General features: G+C 55.5%; 1 protein-coding gene and 1 long non-coding RNA gene across 17 annotated transcripts in view; one reads left to right on the forward strand and one right to left on the reverse strand.

The window, feature by feature from the left end:
- The window catches only part of Cib4 (calcium and integrin binding family member 4), a 109,258-nt gene that overhangs the window by 49,127 nt on the left and 44,400 nt on the right, over positions 1-15,731 (forward strand). For 13 of the 16 annotated variants that reach the window (XM_087216560.1, XM_087216566.1, XM_087216567.1 and 10 more), the window contains one exon: positions 3,235-3,331. The exons of 1 other annotated variant lie outside the window; for it this stretch is intronic. In XM_087216560.1, coding sequence (XP_087072686.1) covers positions 3,235-3,331 — 97 coding nt within the window. Of the gene's footprint in view, positions 1-1,323; positions 1,736-3,234; positions 3,332-5,729; positions 6,279-15,731 lie in introns of those variants that run through there. 2 more of the 16 variants (XR_015453223.1, XM_087216569.1) reach the window with 2 other exon arrangements.
- LOC147827059 (uncharacterized) lies at positions 841-2,560 on the reverse strand. The gene is made up of 2 exons (XR_015453228.1): positions 2,191-2,560; positions 841-1,328 (listed from the first exon to the last, which is right to left on the reverse strand). It is a non-coding gene; the product is annotated as an uncharacterized LOC147827059 (long non-coding RNA).

Consider the following 15,731-nt stretch of genomic DNA (forward strand, 5'->3'; position numbering starts at 1 on the left):
GCTGCTTGGCTGCAGGCGGGCTGAATGTATGGAGCGTCCCAAACGGCTTCAACGTGCGCGTCCATTAGTGATTAACTCAGTTCCATTTACAGCGCTGATCCGTGTTTGGGGGAGGAGACCTTTTCGTGGCGGCCGAGATGCAGCACGATGTGATGCATTGGTGGGCAGTCAGCCTGCGGGAGGGAAGGCTTGGAGTCCGGGCAGGACCTCTCTCCAGCACCCCACCCCAGGATGACTGGGGGGGCAAGATCTCACTGGAGGGGAGCACAGGCCCTTTAGGGAGAGGCAGCAGAGTCTGAAGAACGTTTTAGGATTCAGCCTTCCACTCTGCCGTTTACCAGCTGTGTGCCCTTCAGCACACCCTGCAAACTCTCTGGGCCTCAGTTTACCCATCCATAGAAAGGGTCACCCTGCACTCCTCCCACCTGGGCTTGCTGGGAACACTCCGGGAGGCGCCTGGCACAAGGTGTGGTAATGAGAGGAGGTGATGACAACAGTGTGCCGCTTCCCGTTCCCTCAGAGCCCCTCCCATGCCCCCTTCTCTTGGCCCAACGGAAAAGAGCTTTGGTGTCCTTGGTCCTGGCTTTAACATTACTGCCATGTGGCCTTGCACAAGTTATTTTCCCTTCTTGACCTTCAGCTGCCTCATCTGTTAAAACAACAATGGTCCCAGCTTTGCAAGACTGGCATGAGAGCCGAGAACCTCCATGAGGGTGGGCGGCACAGCACGCATTCCCAGTGACACCCACGCAGGGACCGTGGAAGGGGTGGGCTGGGGACAGGCCTCTAGGGTGCATTGTTGCCAGAGGGAATTTTAAAAAATTACTAAAACTACTGAAAGTTGGTCTGGTTTTTTATTATGACCCTACATCAGCAATTCTAACGATGGTGACAGATGTTCCTTTGGCTATGCCACCCACTCTTGCTGCTCTGCACCTTGGAGGCCCCTGTAACCTGCAGTGAGGGTGGCTTTCCTGTCCTCCTCTTGACCGGGCTGGGCACTCCTGGCCCAGCGCATTCCTGGAGAATACCTCTCCTCACCCATTCCACACCCCGCTTTTTGCCCAAACTCACTCCGAGCCTCTAGTGAAAGTTGGGGGTTCCGTATAGGGCAAAGGCTGGCAGGGTCGTGGTGCTGTCCCCGAATACCCATGCTCCACTCCAGCTCCCATTTGTCAGGGCCTCTCTAGGTCAGCCTGCAGCCGCCTGGAGAGCTCTCCTCCTCGTGGACAGCCAGGGTTGGCGCTCTCAGCTCCGGTCACGCCCAGATGGGTCAGCATCAGAGCAGGAAGCAGGCGGCACCCTCCACTGGGGTCTCTGGAGATGAGCTAGGGGGAAGGCGTTTTTCAGAGGCAGAGGGAGCATCAAGTCACCAGCCATCACCCCATCTGGGCCTGGGGCACCTAGCTGAGGGCTGCAGCTGTGGCCACTGTCCCTTCAGCCCTCAGAGGAAGGACAGAGACACTGCCGGAGTTGCACTGAGGCCAGGAGGGCCAGGATCAATTTGCACCCTCTCCCTCACTGCCTCCTGTTGCTTGCTGGGTTTCCCCAGGGCCAAAGCCTTCTGAAAGCCAGAGGAGCAGGGGGCCAGGCACAGCCAGCAGATTCTGGCCTCCCAGGACTCAGAGCAGGGCCTGGGCAGGGCCAGGGGCAGCAGAATCACTGCTTGTTTCCTTCCGCTGTCCTGTGGCTGGGACCCAGGGGCATCTTCTAGATATCAGCAAGCTGGGACAAGGTGAGTGGTGAGAGGGTGGCACAAGGTGGCCCTGAGGGCTCTGCTGTTGGGCCCTGGGGTGGCTCCTTCTCTACCTCTGAATCTCTAGCCATTAAATCACCCTCCAAGGTCTTCTCTTAGCCCCATGACCCTCAGTGGCAAGTGTCCCCCTTGCTTGAGTTTTAAAAACCACATACCCTGGGCATGCGGGGAGGGGGCTGTCAGTCACTCATTCCGGAGTGAGGACTAATTCGATCAGATCACTTGCCTCCCCGCACTCAGCTGAGGTTACAGGTTTGAGGGGAGAGGAAAGAGGAACAGGGAAGGAGTAGAGGCCAGACAGCAGGCCTGGGTCAGGTTAGAGGGCTCCCACAGTCAGCCACAGCCCGGCTTTGGGTTCTACATAGCCAGAGGCACCTGGCGTACAGGAGACAGAGGGAGAGAGGGCTCCACACACCACCTGGCGCCGTGCTGACCTTTCGTGTCCCTCACTGGTCCCCGTAGACGTGTGGAGATTCACTGCCTCCCCGAAAAGACGGACAGAGACTCAGGTGGCTCCAGAACCTCGCTCCAGGCCTCAGCTGTTACGTGACAGAGTCAGCATTTGAACTTAGCTCTGTCTGGCTGTGGAGAATATGATTTTAACCAGCCTGTGGTTACCACATACACACACACACACACACTCACTCATGACCCTTTCTCTCATTCATGCTGAACTCTCACCACAGCCATCCAAGAGAGCTACTGATTGCCCCCATCCCGAAGCTGAAACTCAGGTTCAGAAGCGTGACGTTGCTGAGGTTCCAAGCCCTGTCAGGGGGCTGCAGAATCGGGTGTCCAGGCCTCCTCCATCTTCTCTCCACCTTGGCTGCTGGTCCTGCAGACTGAGGCGCTGCTGGTGGGCAGAGACCTGTGTTCAGGGTGGAGTGAGAGGAACAGAGGGTGAAGGGTCATCCTCTTGTGGCCGGGGACACAGTTCTCTCTTGCCCTTTTTCTCTCAGGAGTCATACAGCCATTTCACCCTCTGCCTCTCACTTACAAAGTGCCCTGGACTGGCACTCTAGGCCCATGGACAGACAGGTGGATGCTGGGGACCGTGGGAAGACCCTTTAGTGCTGAAGTCCTCTGGAACTGCTTGCTGTCCAGAGGGCTAGTGCAGGCTGGCGCCCACCAAGTACTAAGAGTAGGGCTGGGCACATGGGCAGACAGGGGGACCCTGGCATCTCTATCTGTGCCTGAGGGACTCCCTGAGACGTGACAGAAACAGGGCTGTGGACTATTCCAGGGCACAGGGCACAGTCGCTCACCTTGCCTCATGCCTGGCTCATCTCTGCCCTCCCCAGGATATGCTGGGGACTCGGAAGGGCTCAGGACGTCTCAGGAGAGTGGAGAGATCTATTGCTGTCTTTCTATATTGATCCTTCATCTTGGTCCCCTGCCCTAAAAGAGACAACCTCCATACAGAGGGGATGCTGCAGTGGCCCACTCAGCCATCCTACCTTCCTCACCTCTCTCCTCAGCATCCACAACACTTTCCTGAAGCTCTGCCCTGAGGGCAAGTACTACAAGGAGGCCACCCTGACCATGGACCAGGTCAGCTCCCTGCCAGCCCTGAGGGTGAGTCCAGGAGTGGGGAGGGTGGCATCACAGGGACTGCAGCGGGGCTGAGGGGAGGCTGGGGCTGGGTCCCCTGCACCTCTCTGAGCTGCACTGGGAGGGGCAATGGGCTCCAGACAGAGTCCAGCAGAACTTGGTTCCCCAAAGCTCCTCAAACACATTTGCCCCTGCCCCATCAGGCCTGGGCAGTATGGCGTGCTGGGACGGGGCAGAGGGCGGAGACTTGGCCCAGGGTTCACAGCTGAAAGCTGGGGCTCCAGCTGGGGGCTCTCCTGGTCCTGCCCATCAACCTCCCTCCGGTCCTGCCAAGGCCCTTGAGCCTCAGCCCTTGAGCCACCCTTCAGCCCTCACCTGAGCCACCCTGCACCAGCCAGGCCCTCTGCCATCCTCTGTGCCGTGCCCCAAACTGGGCAAATGCAAAGGTGGGGATCCCTATAGGACCATGGGGTCTTGAGGAAGCCAGGGTGACCCCTTGGGCCATCTGCCCAGCCTTCCTCAGCCCTTCTCTTCTGCTCAGGCCGCCTCAGTGCTGAGGGCTTTTCTAGAGGGACCGAGAATGTTCTCAGCTTCTTCCCTGAGAACCCAGCAGGAAGAACAAGGCTTAATGCTGGGAACTGTCCTCCTAAGCCGCCCTCTTCTACCTCCAGGTGTGGGTGGAGGACTGGGCCATGGTACTTTGGCTGCTGATACCCTCTCCTCCTCTCTGCCTCAACTTACCCAACTCTCTCTGACTTAGAGGCTCCCATTAAATAAAAGGGTGACTCAAATGCTCAGACCTTCTTCCCACTTTAACTGGGCTAAATCCTACTTTCCACCCACACAGGAGGGACACGCATGCACACACACACGCACTTCCCAGGGCTGGTCTCCTCTCCTGTGAACGGTTATGGGGGGGCCAGGCAGGGTCACCAGAGCCTGCTGAGCCTGTAGGGGTTGCCAGCTAGCTTCCCCCCTTCCAACCCTGTAGGGCCTGTGGGGCCCTTGTCTCTGTTATGGGAAGCCTGGCAGAGCCCTGAGGTGCACAATAAAAGGACTCCCAAATCACTCCTGAGATTTTAATTAAAACCTGTACAACACCGAGAGAGGCGATGTCAGCTTAACAAATGGCGGCGCTGGCAGACTTCCCTATTCGTCATCTGGATCTTGGCGGAATAGTGATTGGAGTTTGTCATTGTGCAGTGAGTTCTTCCTTTCTGTCTGGAACAAGCTGGGCCCCAAGAGCCGTGCTCCGCCGTCGGTGCTAAAGGAGAGACTCCGGGGGGGGGGCAGTCACTCAGCCAGTGGCTCCACGGCCCCTCCTAAGGGATACCTTGCTCTGGGGCGGAGGCAGAGACAGGGCCTTGAAGGATGCAAAGCTGGGGCTCTCGGTGGCTGTGAGAATGGAGGGTCACAGCATGAGCAGGGCTGGGAGCAGCTGGGGTCCTGGGCTGAAAAGTAGAATCCTCAGAATGGTGAACTAATGGCAGACACAAAACGGGGAGCCTGCCTTTCCTAACCCCACACTCACACTCACCTGCAGCCCCGTCTGAGTGTGCAGGGCCTCAGGAAACTACACCCCCCACGCATGCACACGCTCGCACACGCCTGTGCTCAGCCACGTGTGTGCGTGCTGGGGCTGGCTCAGGACCTAGACACCCACTGGGGCCCTCGGGCCCGGGGCAGCTAGGGGCACAAAGGTGGTGTGGGGATTTCTTCCAGTGGGCTGGGGGCTCTGGCCAGTGCCAGACCTCGTGAGTGTTGAGGTGTGAAGTAACCTGAGGCCACCACCGTTTGCTCACTGTCAAGTGTCCCTCCCCTGGCTTTACCCATGGGAACCCGAGGCCGACAGCCCCTCCTGTGCTGAGTAGGAGCCAGTGGGCTGCCATCTTCTTTGCTCCCGCCCTCCCTTCCCTCCTGTCACAGGGGCAGGGGCAGGGGCAGGGGCCCTTTGGCGTGGGGGGACAGCAAGGCTCAGGAAGATTGGGGAGGGGCAGGGTTCCCCATGGAGTGTGTTCCAGGTGACCGGACACTGTCAGGCACCGTCAGCCTCCAGTGCGGCTGTGACCTTGTCTTTTTCCGGAGCACTAGCTCCCCGGCTGACTCACTCATTGGAGATGGGGAAGTGGGGTCTTGGGCTGCATGGCTTGAATTTTACTTGTTTAACCTTCCTACAGGCCCATTATCTTATTTTGTTTTATAAATAAAAGCCAGTTTGTTGTAGAAAAATTGCAAGAGACAGAAAAGCAGACATAAGATAAAAACTACCCACTAACTCACCTTCAGGGATGATGCCAGGGCTGTTTTGGCTTATTTCCTTGCAGACTTTCATTCTGTGCAGATGTACGCATGTTTAGCCGGATCCCATCGACTTCTTGGCATGCCCCCTCTTCCAACTGTGGTTTATTTGTTGCTTTTCCAGCTGGCCTAGCACGGCTGGAACCAGCTCATGAAGTGAGGACCCTGAGCCACTGCCATGGAGAGAGGAGTGGAGGACAGTTTCAAACTCACTTGCTAGGAGAGAGTGAGTGGGCTGGGAAGCCAAGAAGCGATCGGACCCGAGGCCGAGGCCTGGGGAGCCCTGAGTGTGTTTTCCTGGCCTTGCTCTAGGTGGTCTCAGACGTCTGTCCAGGGCCCGTTCGTCCACTGTGGGAGAAAAGACTTTCCAATCGCCAGAGCTGCGTATGCAGGAGAGGGGCCGCCTGTCTCAGGGGGACCAAGCAGGGCCGGCCAGCCTCTGGGACAGGTGTCCGGCACGCACTCCTTGTAGGGAGTCTGGACTGCACTCCTGTGCCTTCCTCTCCTCCCGGAAACTGGTTCTGGCTCTGGAGCTCGTTCTTACTGTCTTTTGTGTCATCTACCATAGTGTGTCCTAGACTTTTTATTTTAAAAAAATATATTTTGAGGAGGGACTGGAGATACCAACTTTCAATGCTGCCAAGTGAAGACATTAAAAAGTATTCCATCCACATTCACCGTCATTTCATTTTTTAAAAAATGTTCATTTTTCCCTGGTACCAAAAAAACCAAAATGTTCATTTGAATGAAAGAAGCATCTCATTTCAGAAGCAAGAACAGTTCTTTCCCAACATATCCCTTTTTGTCATTGTTTTTCTTCCTCTGTCCCTGGTTGCCAGCAACACCATCACTGACCCATCACTGGTCCTCAGATTAGCTGGGAGGGCTTAAAGCTAAGACCGAGGTCTCTTCTGCATCTTTAAGATGCTGGACTAAGAGGAAGCCTTTCTTCCCAAGGGGAGAAGGAGAGGCCTGCCGGAAGGTGGGGCCCTGGTGGGCCTGGGTCCTCTGGGGACCAGGGATGGGAGCAGCGTGACTCACACTACCCAGAGGCCTTCTTAGGAACAGGCCTGGAGAACAGGGCCCCAGGGAGCTCCTGGGATGCATATAACTTGGCTCAGGGGCTTGAGTGGGCTGGGAAGAAACTTCTGTTTTCTTAGCTTGGGTTCCCTCATGGAAAAAGTGGGCCTGTTAATATTGGGAGGGGTCTGCCTGCCAGCAGAGAGCCAGGGGCAAGAAGGTCCTGGGTAGCGGAGGGCATTGGGAGAGGCCTGTTGGCAGAGACCCCTGCTGGGCCGGGACACGGTGCCCCTTCCCTGTGTAGCTCCAAGTTCATCTTGTCTGCCGTATTCAGCATCTTTCAGGGTCAGTTAACTGAATGTTTCTGTTCCTGTAAATATCCTCACTTTCTGTAAACATGATGAGTGCAGTGTGCAGTGACTCAGGTTCCTGGTTTCCAGGCTCAGAGCATCGTTGTGTCCACCCAGACACTGATGGAAGGACGGGAGGACAGACCCCGTGCTCTTAGCACTGGTAGAGAGGCCTTGTGCTGACCAGACCACCTCCTCCTCTGACCCCCTCCCAGCCTCCTCCCACCCGGGCATGGCCTGGACCCAGCCTCAACTCGGACCGAGCACAGAGGGTCTAGAAAACATGCCCCAGGTGTATGGAGCATGTATGGTATATGGAGGTGTGAGGCAAGTGGGCTCTGGGGACTGCAGCTCCATCTCAGCTTCTATCTCTCCCCCTTTTTTCTGGGCCTTTCTGAACCCTGCTGATGGGGTGGGGCCTGTCTTCTTAGGACAGCTCGCAAAGAACCCATCCCCAAAGCTGAAATGCAACAAAAAGTCCTAATATTTATTCAGCTTCTCAAGAAATTGCCAAAGTAGGAAATGTACAGTGGAGAGTGTATTCTTTTCATTTTAATTTTTAAATTTTTAAACATTTGAAAATCAAAACTATTTATGCATGCCAAGAATTAAATCCCCTTATGCAGTCTGCTCCATTCCCCCTTATCTAAGGCCACCGTTTCAACTCTTAGCTGGTTCTTTTGGTGGCTCCCTATCCCCAAAGGCTGTATTGCCTTTCCTGCCAGTTCAGCCTTTGACTTGGCCTAGGGAAGGCATTTAGCTCTTTCCCCTCCGCATGCCTATCTTACGCTTCACTCCCCATTCTGCACCCTCCAATGTGCTTATAGGATCATTCTGAGCAGAGCAACATTTGGTGCTGTCTTATTCAGCTTTTTGGTACTGTAACAAAATACCCGAGACAAGCTACTTTATTGAGAAAGCAGGTTTATGTCCCTCAGTTTTAGAGGCTGCTGGGATGTGTATCTCTGTGTTTGTGTGGTCCCTCTCTTTATAAAGCCACCAGAATTCAGTCATGGCTCCAGCTTAATGATTTCATTTGATCTAACCGCTTCCCAAAGACCCTACTTCAAAACACCATAGTGGGATGAAGTTTCCATCCTCTTACTACCATTAACGTAAAACTTCGAGGACGAAATTCTTACACGAGTTTGGGAGGACAAATATATGCAAATCATAGCAAGTGTCTGCATTCTTATGACTGCACACACTTTGGAACTGAGCTGGGAGATAACCTGTAGTTACTTTCCCTTCTTACAGTGGTGTCCTCCCTTTTGCCTTCATGCTGGATCTTTTCTGACTTTTCCTTCAAAGTGCTTTTTCCCCTTGTTTGTTGGGATTCTTGTCTTTCATGCTAGAGGCTTTTGTGGATATTTGGTGATCATTTGCTCATAACAAAGAGTGAGGAGTGGAGCCCCGAAAGCTGTTTCACAGTTGGAGTTTCGGCTGGGTTTGTCAGCTGCAGTTTCACTGGAAGGTGAGCGGAGGGGCCGTTTCTTGAGGATTTCCTGGAAACTCTGGGAATCACGTTCCGAATGCCAAAGTCCTAGAGCCAAGTCCAGAGAGCGGGCTGGAGGGGTGTCAGAGTTCAACGTGCATTTATTTATTCAACCCCGCTGTGGCTGGTGCCCCCCAGTCCCCAGTGCAGAAAGGCCCTATTGTGCTCTCCCGAGAGAAAAGCCCTTCAGCAGGCGTGGGCAGGGTGGTCTCCAGCTTGGAGTGGTGCACTCTCCTCCTCACCTGCGCTGGGTTCCTTGGCCCAGCCTTCTGAGTGCCGACCTCTGTCTGTTTCCAGCACTTCCAGGGCTCCCAGTCCCAGCCTGTGGGGTTCCCGGATGTAGATGGAGTTGATGTCACCCTTCCCCACCTGGACTCGGGGTCTTGCTTTCTCGTCTCTGCTGGTCACTTACCACCTGTCTCTCTGCTTCTCATGTGTGCCACTGTGCCACTGGGGTTGTCTCCTTTCATGGTCTCTGTTTCTGTGGGTTGTACCTCCAAGAAATCCCTTCATTCTTAGCGGATGTTGGGGGAGTGAGTTAGGTGCAGGTGTTCATTGTTCCTGGCGTTCATTGTTCCTCCCCCTGGCCCACTGTCTCCCTCTCAGAGTCTTCCCCACACACGTCAGCTGCCCCCTAGACTTTTCTCTTCTGTTCCCAACTCTCAGGCCCCCAAACATTCTGCTTGGTTGGTGTCTTCAGAGCCCCGCTCCCATATGACCCTCTTTCTGGTCCCCATTCCAGATACCCAGCATCCTGGGAGCCTCCCCAAGGAGGGCCCCACAAAAAGACCCCTGGAAATGTCACTCCTGCGCCCTTTGCTTTCGTCAGAGAGGAAGCGCCATAGGTAAGGGTAAGGACAATTGTTCAGCAGAATGGTGGAAGGAGGTGCTCACCCTGGTTCTCGCCTGCTCACCCCAAAGAAGACATACATTCGTGGCAGGTCATGTGTTGAGTTAGGTCTCGGGCCTCACAAGGCCTCTTCTCAGGGAATTTCGGTTAAAGAACATGGGGCTTTGCAGCGCCCAGATTCTGGACCCCAGTGCCAAGAGCCTGGGTCCAGTGGTCTTCCCCAGGTTCTCCAGTGGGCACGGCCCCTCAGAGACCCAGCAGAAGACATCTTGAACGTGCCTGGTCAGCATCCCCTTCCCACCTCTGGGGAGCTCAGAGGCTTCCTGGGGCCCCCCCGCCCCGCACGACTTGGGGCAACACCCCTCCCAGAGGGCAGGGAAGTCCTCCTTGCGCTGTCCTGGGGCCGGGCCAGGGGCACCTGGAGTACCTACCCAGAGCCTCCCCAGAGCACCTGCCTCAGACAGACCCCCATTTCCAAGGTGGGCCAGGTCCCCAGCCAAGGAAGACTGCTGTCGTAAATGTCAGTCCCGCTTCATCTTGCAGAGCCATGGGCAGGAAGGGGTTCTAGAGGCGCCCGGGCCCCAGGACCCCTTTTCCACGGGAAATGGCACATCTGGAGAGTCTGAATCCTCCTGTGAGGAGGCAGGGTGGAGAGAACCAGTGCCTGGCTGGGGGCCAGGGCTCTTCCTGCTGTGCTTAGGGTCAGCTCGGTCACAGCTTTGGGGTGCCCCCGCCTCGGTGCCCCTCTCCAGGTGGACAGGCCTTCCCAAAGGAAGAGGCCGAAGTGCACAGGCAGAGTGTGACCCATACAGGGTAAGGTGGCCAACTGTAAGCTGGGGCAAGCTTTGAACCCAGGCCTTTCTCCCGGTCTCGGCTCTGTCTGCCTTCTGAACTTCTTCTACATCCTGAGGAAACTCTGGGTCTGAGGTTCGGCCCCTTGATGAGGAGCCATCCTGACCTCCCAGCTCCCAGGAGTCCAGGCAGCCCTCCGGGCACACTGAGCTCAGCCGGAAGGCAGGGGACAGAGCCAGACGCCGCAGCCAGCAGGGGGGTCTTTGATCTCTCAGCCAGGCAGGGACAGCTGTGGCTGTGCTAATCCTCCCCACTGTATTTAGGCCACCACTACGTCCCTTCCTCACCCCATAGTTTCCCGGGCTTGCTAAAAAAAGCAGCAGATTGGGTGGATGTGGCAGTTCCACTCTCCAGGCCCAAATATCCACTCCCCAGAGTCACACGCTTCATGGTTCCAAGTTGTTGTCATGCTCTACCGTTTGAATCTCATAGTACCTCTGAGGCACAAGTATGTTTTCCCACCCTACAGATGAGAAAACTGAGGCTCTGAGCCCAACGCAAGGCCTCATAGTTGCAAAAATACACTTCTGTTTGCTCTCCTCCATCTTCTGGGGAAGATGGAATCGCCAGGCAGGTGACACATGTGTTCATGTGTGGTGGTCACAGAAAGAAGGACGGGAAGCAGCTGGTGGCCTGGGGGTTCAGTGATGGGCTGAGCTCTGGGCAGCAGATCCGTGTGTTGTGTCCACTGGGGTGGCCTGTCCGCAGGTCCGGCTCCCAGCACGCAGCCTCTTGGGCTCCCACGGCAGGCCTGGGAATTGTCTGACTCCCAAGTCCCCAAGCTGGGCCCCACCCCTAGTGCCCAGACTCCCGAGTGGAACAAATGTTTCACTGAGAAAGAAGAAAGAACAAAGCGCCAAGCCTGGTCTCCCAGGCTCCCACCCCAAGGCCCCACCTCCAGGGCCTGAGGTCACTCCGAGCCTTGCACCCATCAGAGAGAAGCAGCTGGATTGCTGGAATAAATAAACACCAGGGGCCGATCGAGATCCAACGCCTCCCCGATGGAGCCGGTGACCTCAGCTCTCTGCTCAGCCAGGGCTGCAGGGCCATGTCCACTGAGCAGAGCCCAGGCCAGCCAGTTGCCCCTGAAACCGGGCTGGGCAGCCCCGTGTGGAATGCCCCCATGCATCATCTCATTTAACCCTCAGGGCGGCCACCGTGCCCTCATTCACAGCTGGGAGGCAGAGCAAAGGGCCAAGCGGCTCCACAGGGCCGCAGCTGATGGAACGCAGCAGCCTTGGCCTCTGGCACGCTGCCCACTGCCCCACTCGGCCCGTGGGAAGGTCCCAGGTCCCCCAGAGCTGGGAGGGCGGTCTGGCAGCTGGCTCATCCCCTGGATTTTCAAGCATCAGTAGATCTTTTTCTGACGACTTCATCAGTTAGCAGGGCTCAGAATGGGCAAAACCCCTTATTTAGACATTCAGCCAAAGAACTGGGAAACAGCTCTGTTTTGGAAAAAGCTCGGTGACAGGGAGCGGTCCATGCTCTGGGCCTCGACCTGCCACAGCCCTGGGGGCCCTGGGCCATCACTGCTCTTCCTGGAGCCTGGGTTTCCTCAACTTCCACACAAGTGTGATCGCATCTCCTGGCCTGGTAGTTCAGGCAGCCGAGGAGTTGGAGAAGAGCACTGGGTGCTAGTTTTAGCTTTCCTGGCTGTGGGCACAGTGGCCCGGGGCCAGTTCCTTCCTCTGCCTTGGCCTGGACTTTCTGCCTGGAAGCCAGGGCAGGGCACAGCTGACCTATGGCTCTGACCTGGGATGGCATGGGGAAGTCTGTGGGGCGTCCAGGGGTGGCAGCCCGGGGGCCGTCTGTCCCCTGCAGCCTGTGCTGGGTGTTCTTTCAAGGCAGCGATGGAGAGAACATCCCGCACCTCGCTAGCTACGATGCTCATTCCACCTTTCACCTTGTCTGGGGTAGGAGCTGGGGTCATTTTGTTTTCATTTGGATGGAGCTTGACTGGATCTCTGTCTCCTCCTTCACACGTGACAGCTTGTTGGACATGGAGCCTGGCAATTAGCTACTGTTACTGTTTCCGGTTCTGGGAGGGGAAAGTTTAGAAATGGGGGTGAACAGTGACCAGTCCACAGTCACCCAGCCAGCATCAGGCAAAGGCACCAGGCAGCGGTCCGGACCTCAGACCAGAAGCAGTGACCAGAGCCCCAACCTTCCTTGAGAAACCACCACACTCCTCACTGCCTAGGAGGTTTCTCTCACCCAAGCCTTTAATTGCTGCTGAAATGATTCACAGTTTCTCTCAGCACTCCCAAGAGCAGAACAGATTATTCTGGCCATGAAGAAGCACTTGAAGTGGGGTTTGGTGTCGTGGAATGAGAAGGGGCTTCCGGGCAAGTCGCTTAAGTTCTCTAAACCTTACTTCCTTACCTTTGAGATGGGAACGCCACGTCCCCTTTGCCTGCCCCTAGGAGAGCTACAGGAGTGCAGGTGGGTGCCAGCCTCATCTGAAGGAGGGCAGGACGGGAGGTCGGGCCGAGGGAGGGCTGGCCTGTGACAAACCTGCTACATAGCCTCGTACGTGTGCTAGGGCTGGGGTGGGAAGCAGAGCTCACCGATGGGATCATCTTCGTAGGGCTGTTGGCACCCGAAGTCCCCAGCAGCTGGGATGGCCTGGGAGGGGCTGGCAGGCCTGTGGGATGCTTGTCCAGCACCCTGATCCCAGGCCCGAACTCAGAGTCCAAGATAAACAAGGCTCATCTCAGTTTTTCAAGATTCTACTCCCCAGAGCCTTCTCGGACTGCTGGCTGGAGGCTTTATTCCACTCATGTCTTTGCTGATAACTTCATTTGTGCCCCCAGAGACCTCAGACTTGTCTAAAAATAGAAGAATAAACAACATTGTTCCTGGAGCAGCCCTCCCCCACCCAGGGCTCCTAATGAGGTGCTGGCCGGGCCAGCCAGGGCTCCATTCCCAGGGTTTTTGACCCTCTGGAGGCCCCAGGCCTGCTGCTTTCTCCACCGGGACCAGACACCCTGCAGCTTTGAAGGGCTTCCCGGTGGCCTGAGTGGCCGTGGTGGGGAGGAGGATGTCACCTGCCTGGTGCTGTTGGTCCCCAGAGCTGGGGTGTAGGGACACTCTCACCCAGGAGCAGGGGGGCAGGCCCAACCATGGGGATGCCCTGGCGTGCCCTCTTCCTTAGCTCTGGTGTCAGCCCCTGGCTAGGCCCCTTCTGAGTGCCAGGCCCTAGATTAGAGCCCTCCAGGATGCAGGCCCTGGTGTTTGCCAGGCCCATCACGGCCGCCACTGGAGTCCTGCACTGAATTTGCACTTTGTGTATGAAATCAGTTTGCTCCATCTGAAAAATGGACCCAATGAGAGCAGCTCTGCCTCCCTCCGACCGTTTGTGTGAATGCTGGATGCAGGGTGGGTGCTGGGGTGGTCTAGGAAGGTGAGTGGGACTTGGGGACAGCACTCCTAGAGGGGTGACAGCTGAGGGAGGGTGTGGCGTGGATTTCGAGTGACAGGATCATGTGAGGAGTCTTTGCGTGTGAGGGCCAACCTCACCCGGGGGTAGAGGGGAGGGAAGCTGTCCTGGACAGCCACCTGGCTGCGGGAGGAACCCAAAGCCATACCACTGGGCTGAGGGCAGGATTTGGGGAACACAACCTCTTTCCATGTGTGCTGGTGGGCAGAGAAGGAATTAGGCCTGGCCCCAAGGGTAGCGCTAAGGTGAGTGGGAGAGGCGAACCTGGGGTCATTTCAGTTGGCCTTAAGGGAAAAACAGGCGAGAAGTCCCTGGCAAGAGAGAGCGAGGAGCAGAGACCATTAGTGACTCTCCATCTGCCCAGTCCTGTGCTCCATGTGCCCAGCCAGGCTCTGGGAAAGAAAGGGGATGCCCTCCTCCCTGTACTGCCCAGGGCTGTGTGCCAGCACCCCGACTCAGAGTCGAGGGGACTGAGTCAAGTGCCGGTGACCAGGACCACTCCTCAGGTGGCAGAGAGCTGGCTCCAGGCCCCTGCTGCTCAGGGGCCCCTGTAGATGCAGAGCCCCTCCCTGCTCCTGCACCTCATGTACCACCCACCTGCATGAGGGGAGTGGCCAGCAGGCAGCCTGGAGCGGGCTGGCTGCTCACCGCAGAGCAGCTCTGTCTGCTCAGCTGCTCTTGCTCATTTGTTCCCAGGCAAACAGACTCTGGGAAAAGGAGCATCATCCAGAAAAGGGAAGGCTGTCCGACAGGTCCAGGCAGGTGTCAGTGGCCCCTCCGCCTCCCCGAGTCCCATGCTCCTTAGAGAGGGCCCCAAGCCACCAGGGACCTGGAGGCTTTCTCAGGCAGGGACAGTGAAAGGGTGAAAGCAGAATAGGGGCCGATAAGCCTCTTAGATCTGTGTGGAATGATCAGCAGAAGTGCTCGCTGCTCATGAGGTGTCTACCTTTGGCCATAGAGTACCTGGAAAGAGGAGGACAGACAGATGCCTTCAGACACTCTGGCCAGAGAGGAGCTGGGGCCCCAGTGCACTGAACTTTCCTCTCCCTGAGCACTCTCTTGCTGCTATTATTTTGTGAACTTTTCAGTACTGGGGATTGAACCCAGAGCCTTGGCACTGAGCTATGTCCCCAGCTCAGTTTTCAAATTTTGAGATGACATCATGCTAAGTTGCACAGGAAGGACTTGAACCACCATGCGTGGTTCCAAGCACTCTGTTTAATAGACCTCCATTTCCTGTCAAGCTTTACAGGAAAGGGGTGTCTCCCAGACCCTCACTGAGTTCGGGGGGCAGGAGTCTAGCTCCAAAGAGCCAAGCAGAAAAGAGAAGAAAAACTCCTACCTCCCAGTCACTAGGAAGGAAAGTTGGTTTGCTTGCTTGGCACATTGTCCTCTAAGCACACTTTATTTTTTTTACTTGCTTTTTCTCTATTGTTAAAATAGCACGGCAGCATAAAAAAATTTAAAAAGCAAGTTCTCAGCACCCCATCAAGCTAACATAAGTTTTCATTTTCTATTTTCTTCTGCCATCTTTTTCCCTAAGCAAGCTTTATTTTACAACATTGTAGACATATATAGATACAACTTTATTTTGTGCTTTTTTTCCCATCGGGCATAAATGCTTTCTCATGTTGCTACATAGTCTGTGTAATTATTATTTTAATGGTTGCATAATTGCATTGGGTTATGATTTACTAGACCATCCCCTCATTGCTGGACATTAACATTGTTTCCAGGGGTTTATTTGTTTTTGCTTCTATAAATAATTTTTCAGTAAATACCCTTATTTTCCAGTTTCTTTCCTAGTCTAGCTTTCCAGGTTCCCCTTGCTGGCAGTAGATAGATATGGCCATCCATTCTGAGAATTTGAACTATGCAACCATTAAAACGATAATTACACTGAGTAGTAACTTGGGAAAACATTTATGCTCCAGGGGCTGGGGAGAATGTACAAAATTTTAAAAAAAAATCAGGCTTTTTAATGTCCTTGACCGAATCAGTGATAAAAGATAGAGCCCTGGGACACGTTGCTGGAGACCTCTCTCCAAGTTGACTTCGTTGCATAGAAGTCACTTTGCCCATGGGTTTCCAACAGGCAGCATGTGTTATCACCTGACCAG

Source organism: Heterocephalus glaber, unplaced genomic scaffold, assembly GCF_053883595.1.
Source record: "Heterocephalus glaber isolate CG9 unplaced genomic scaffold, H.glaber_assembly_v1.0 deba00001457, whole genome shotgun sequence".
Classification (NCBI taxonomy): domain Eukaryota; kingdom Metazoa; phylum Chordata; class Mammalia; order Rodentia; family Bathyergidae; genus Heterocephalus; species Heterocephalus glaber.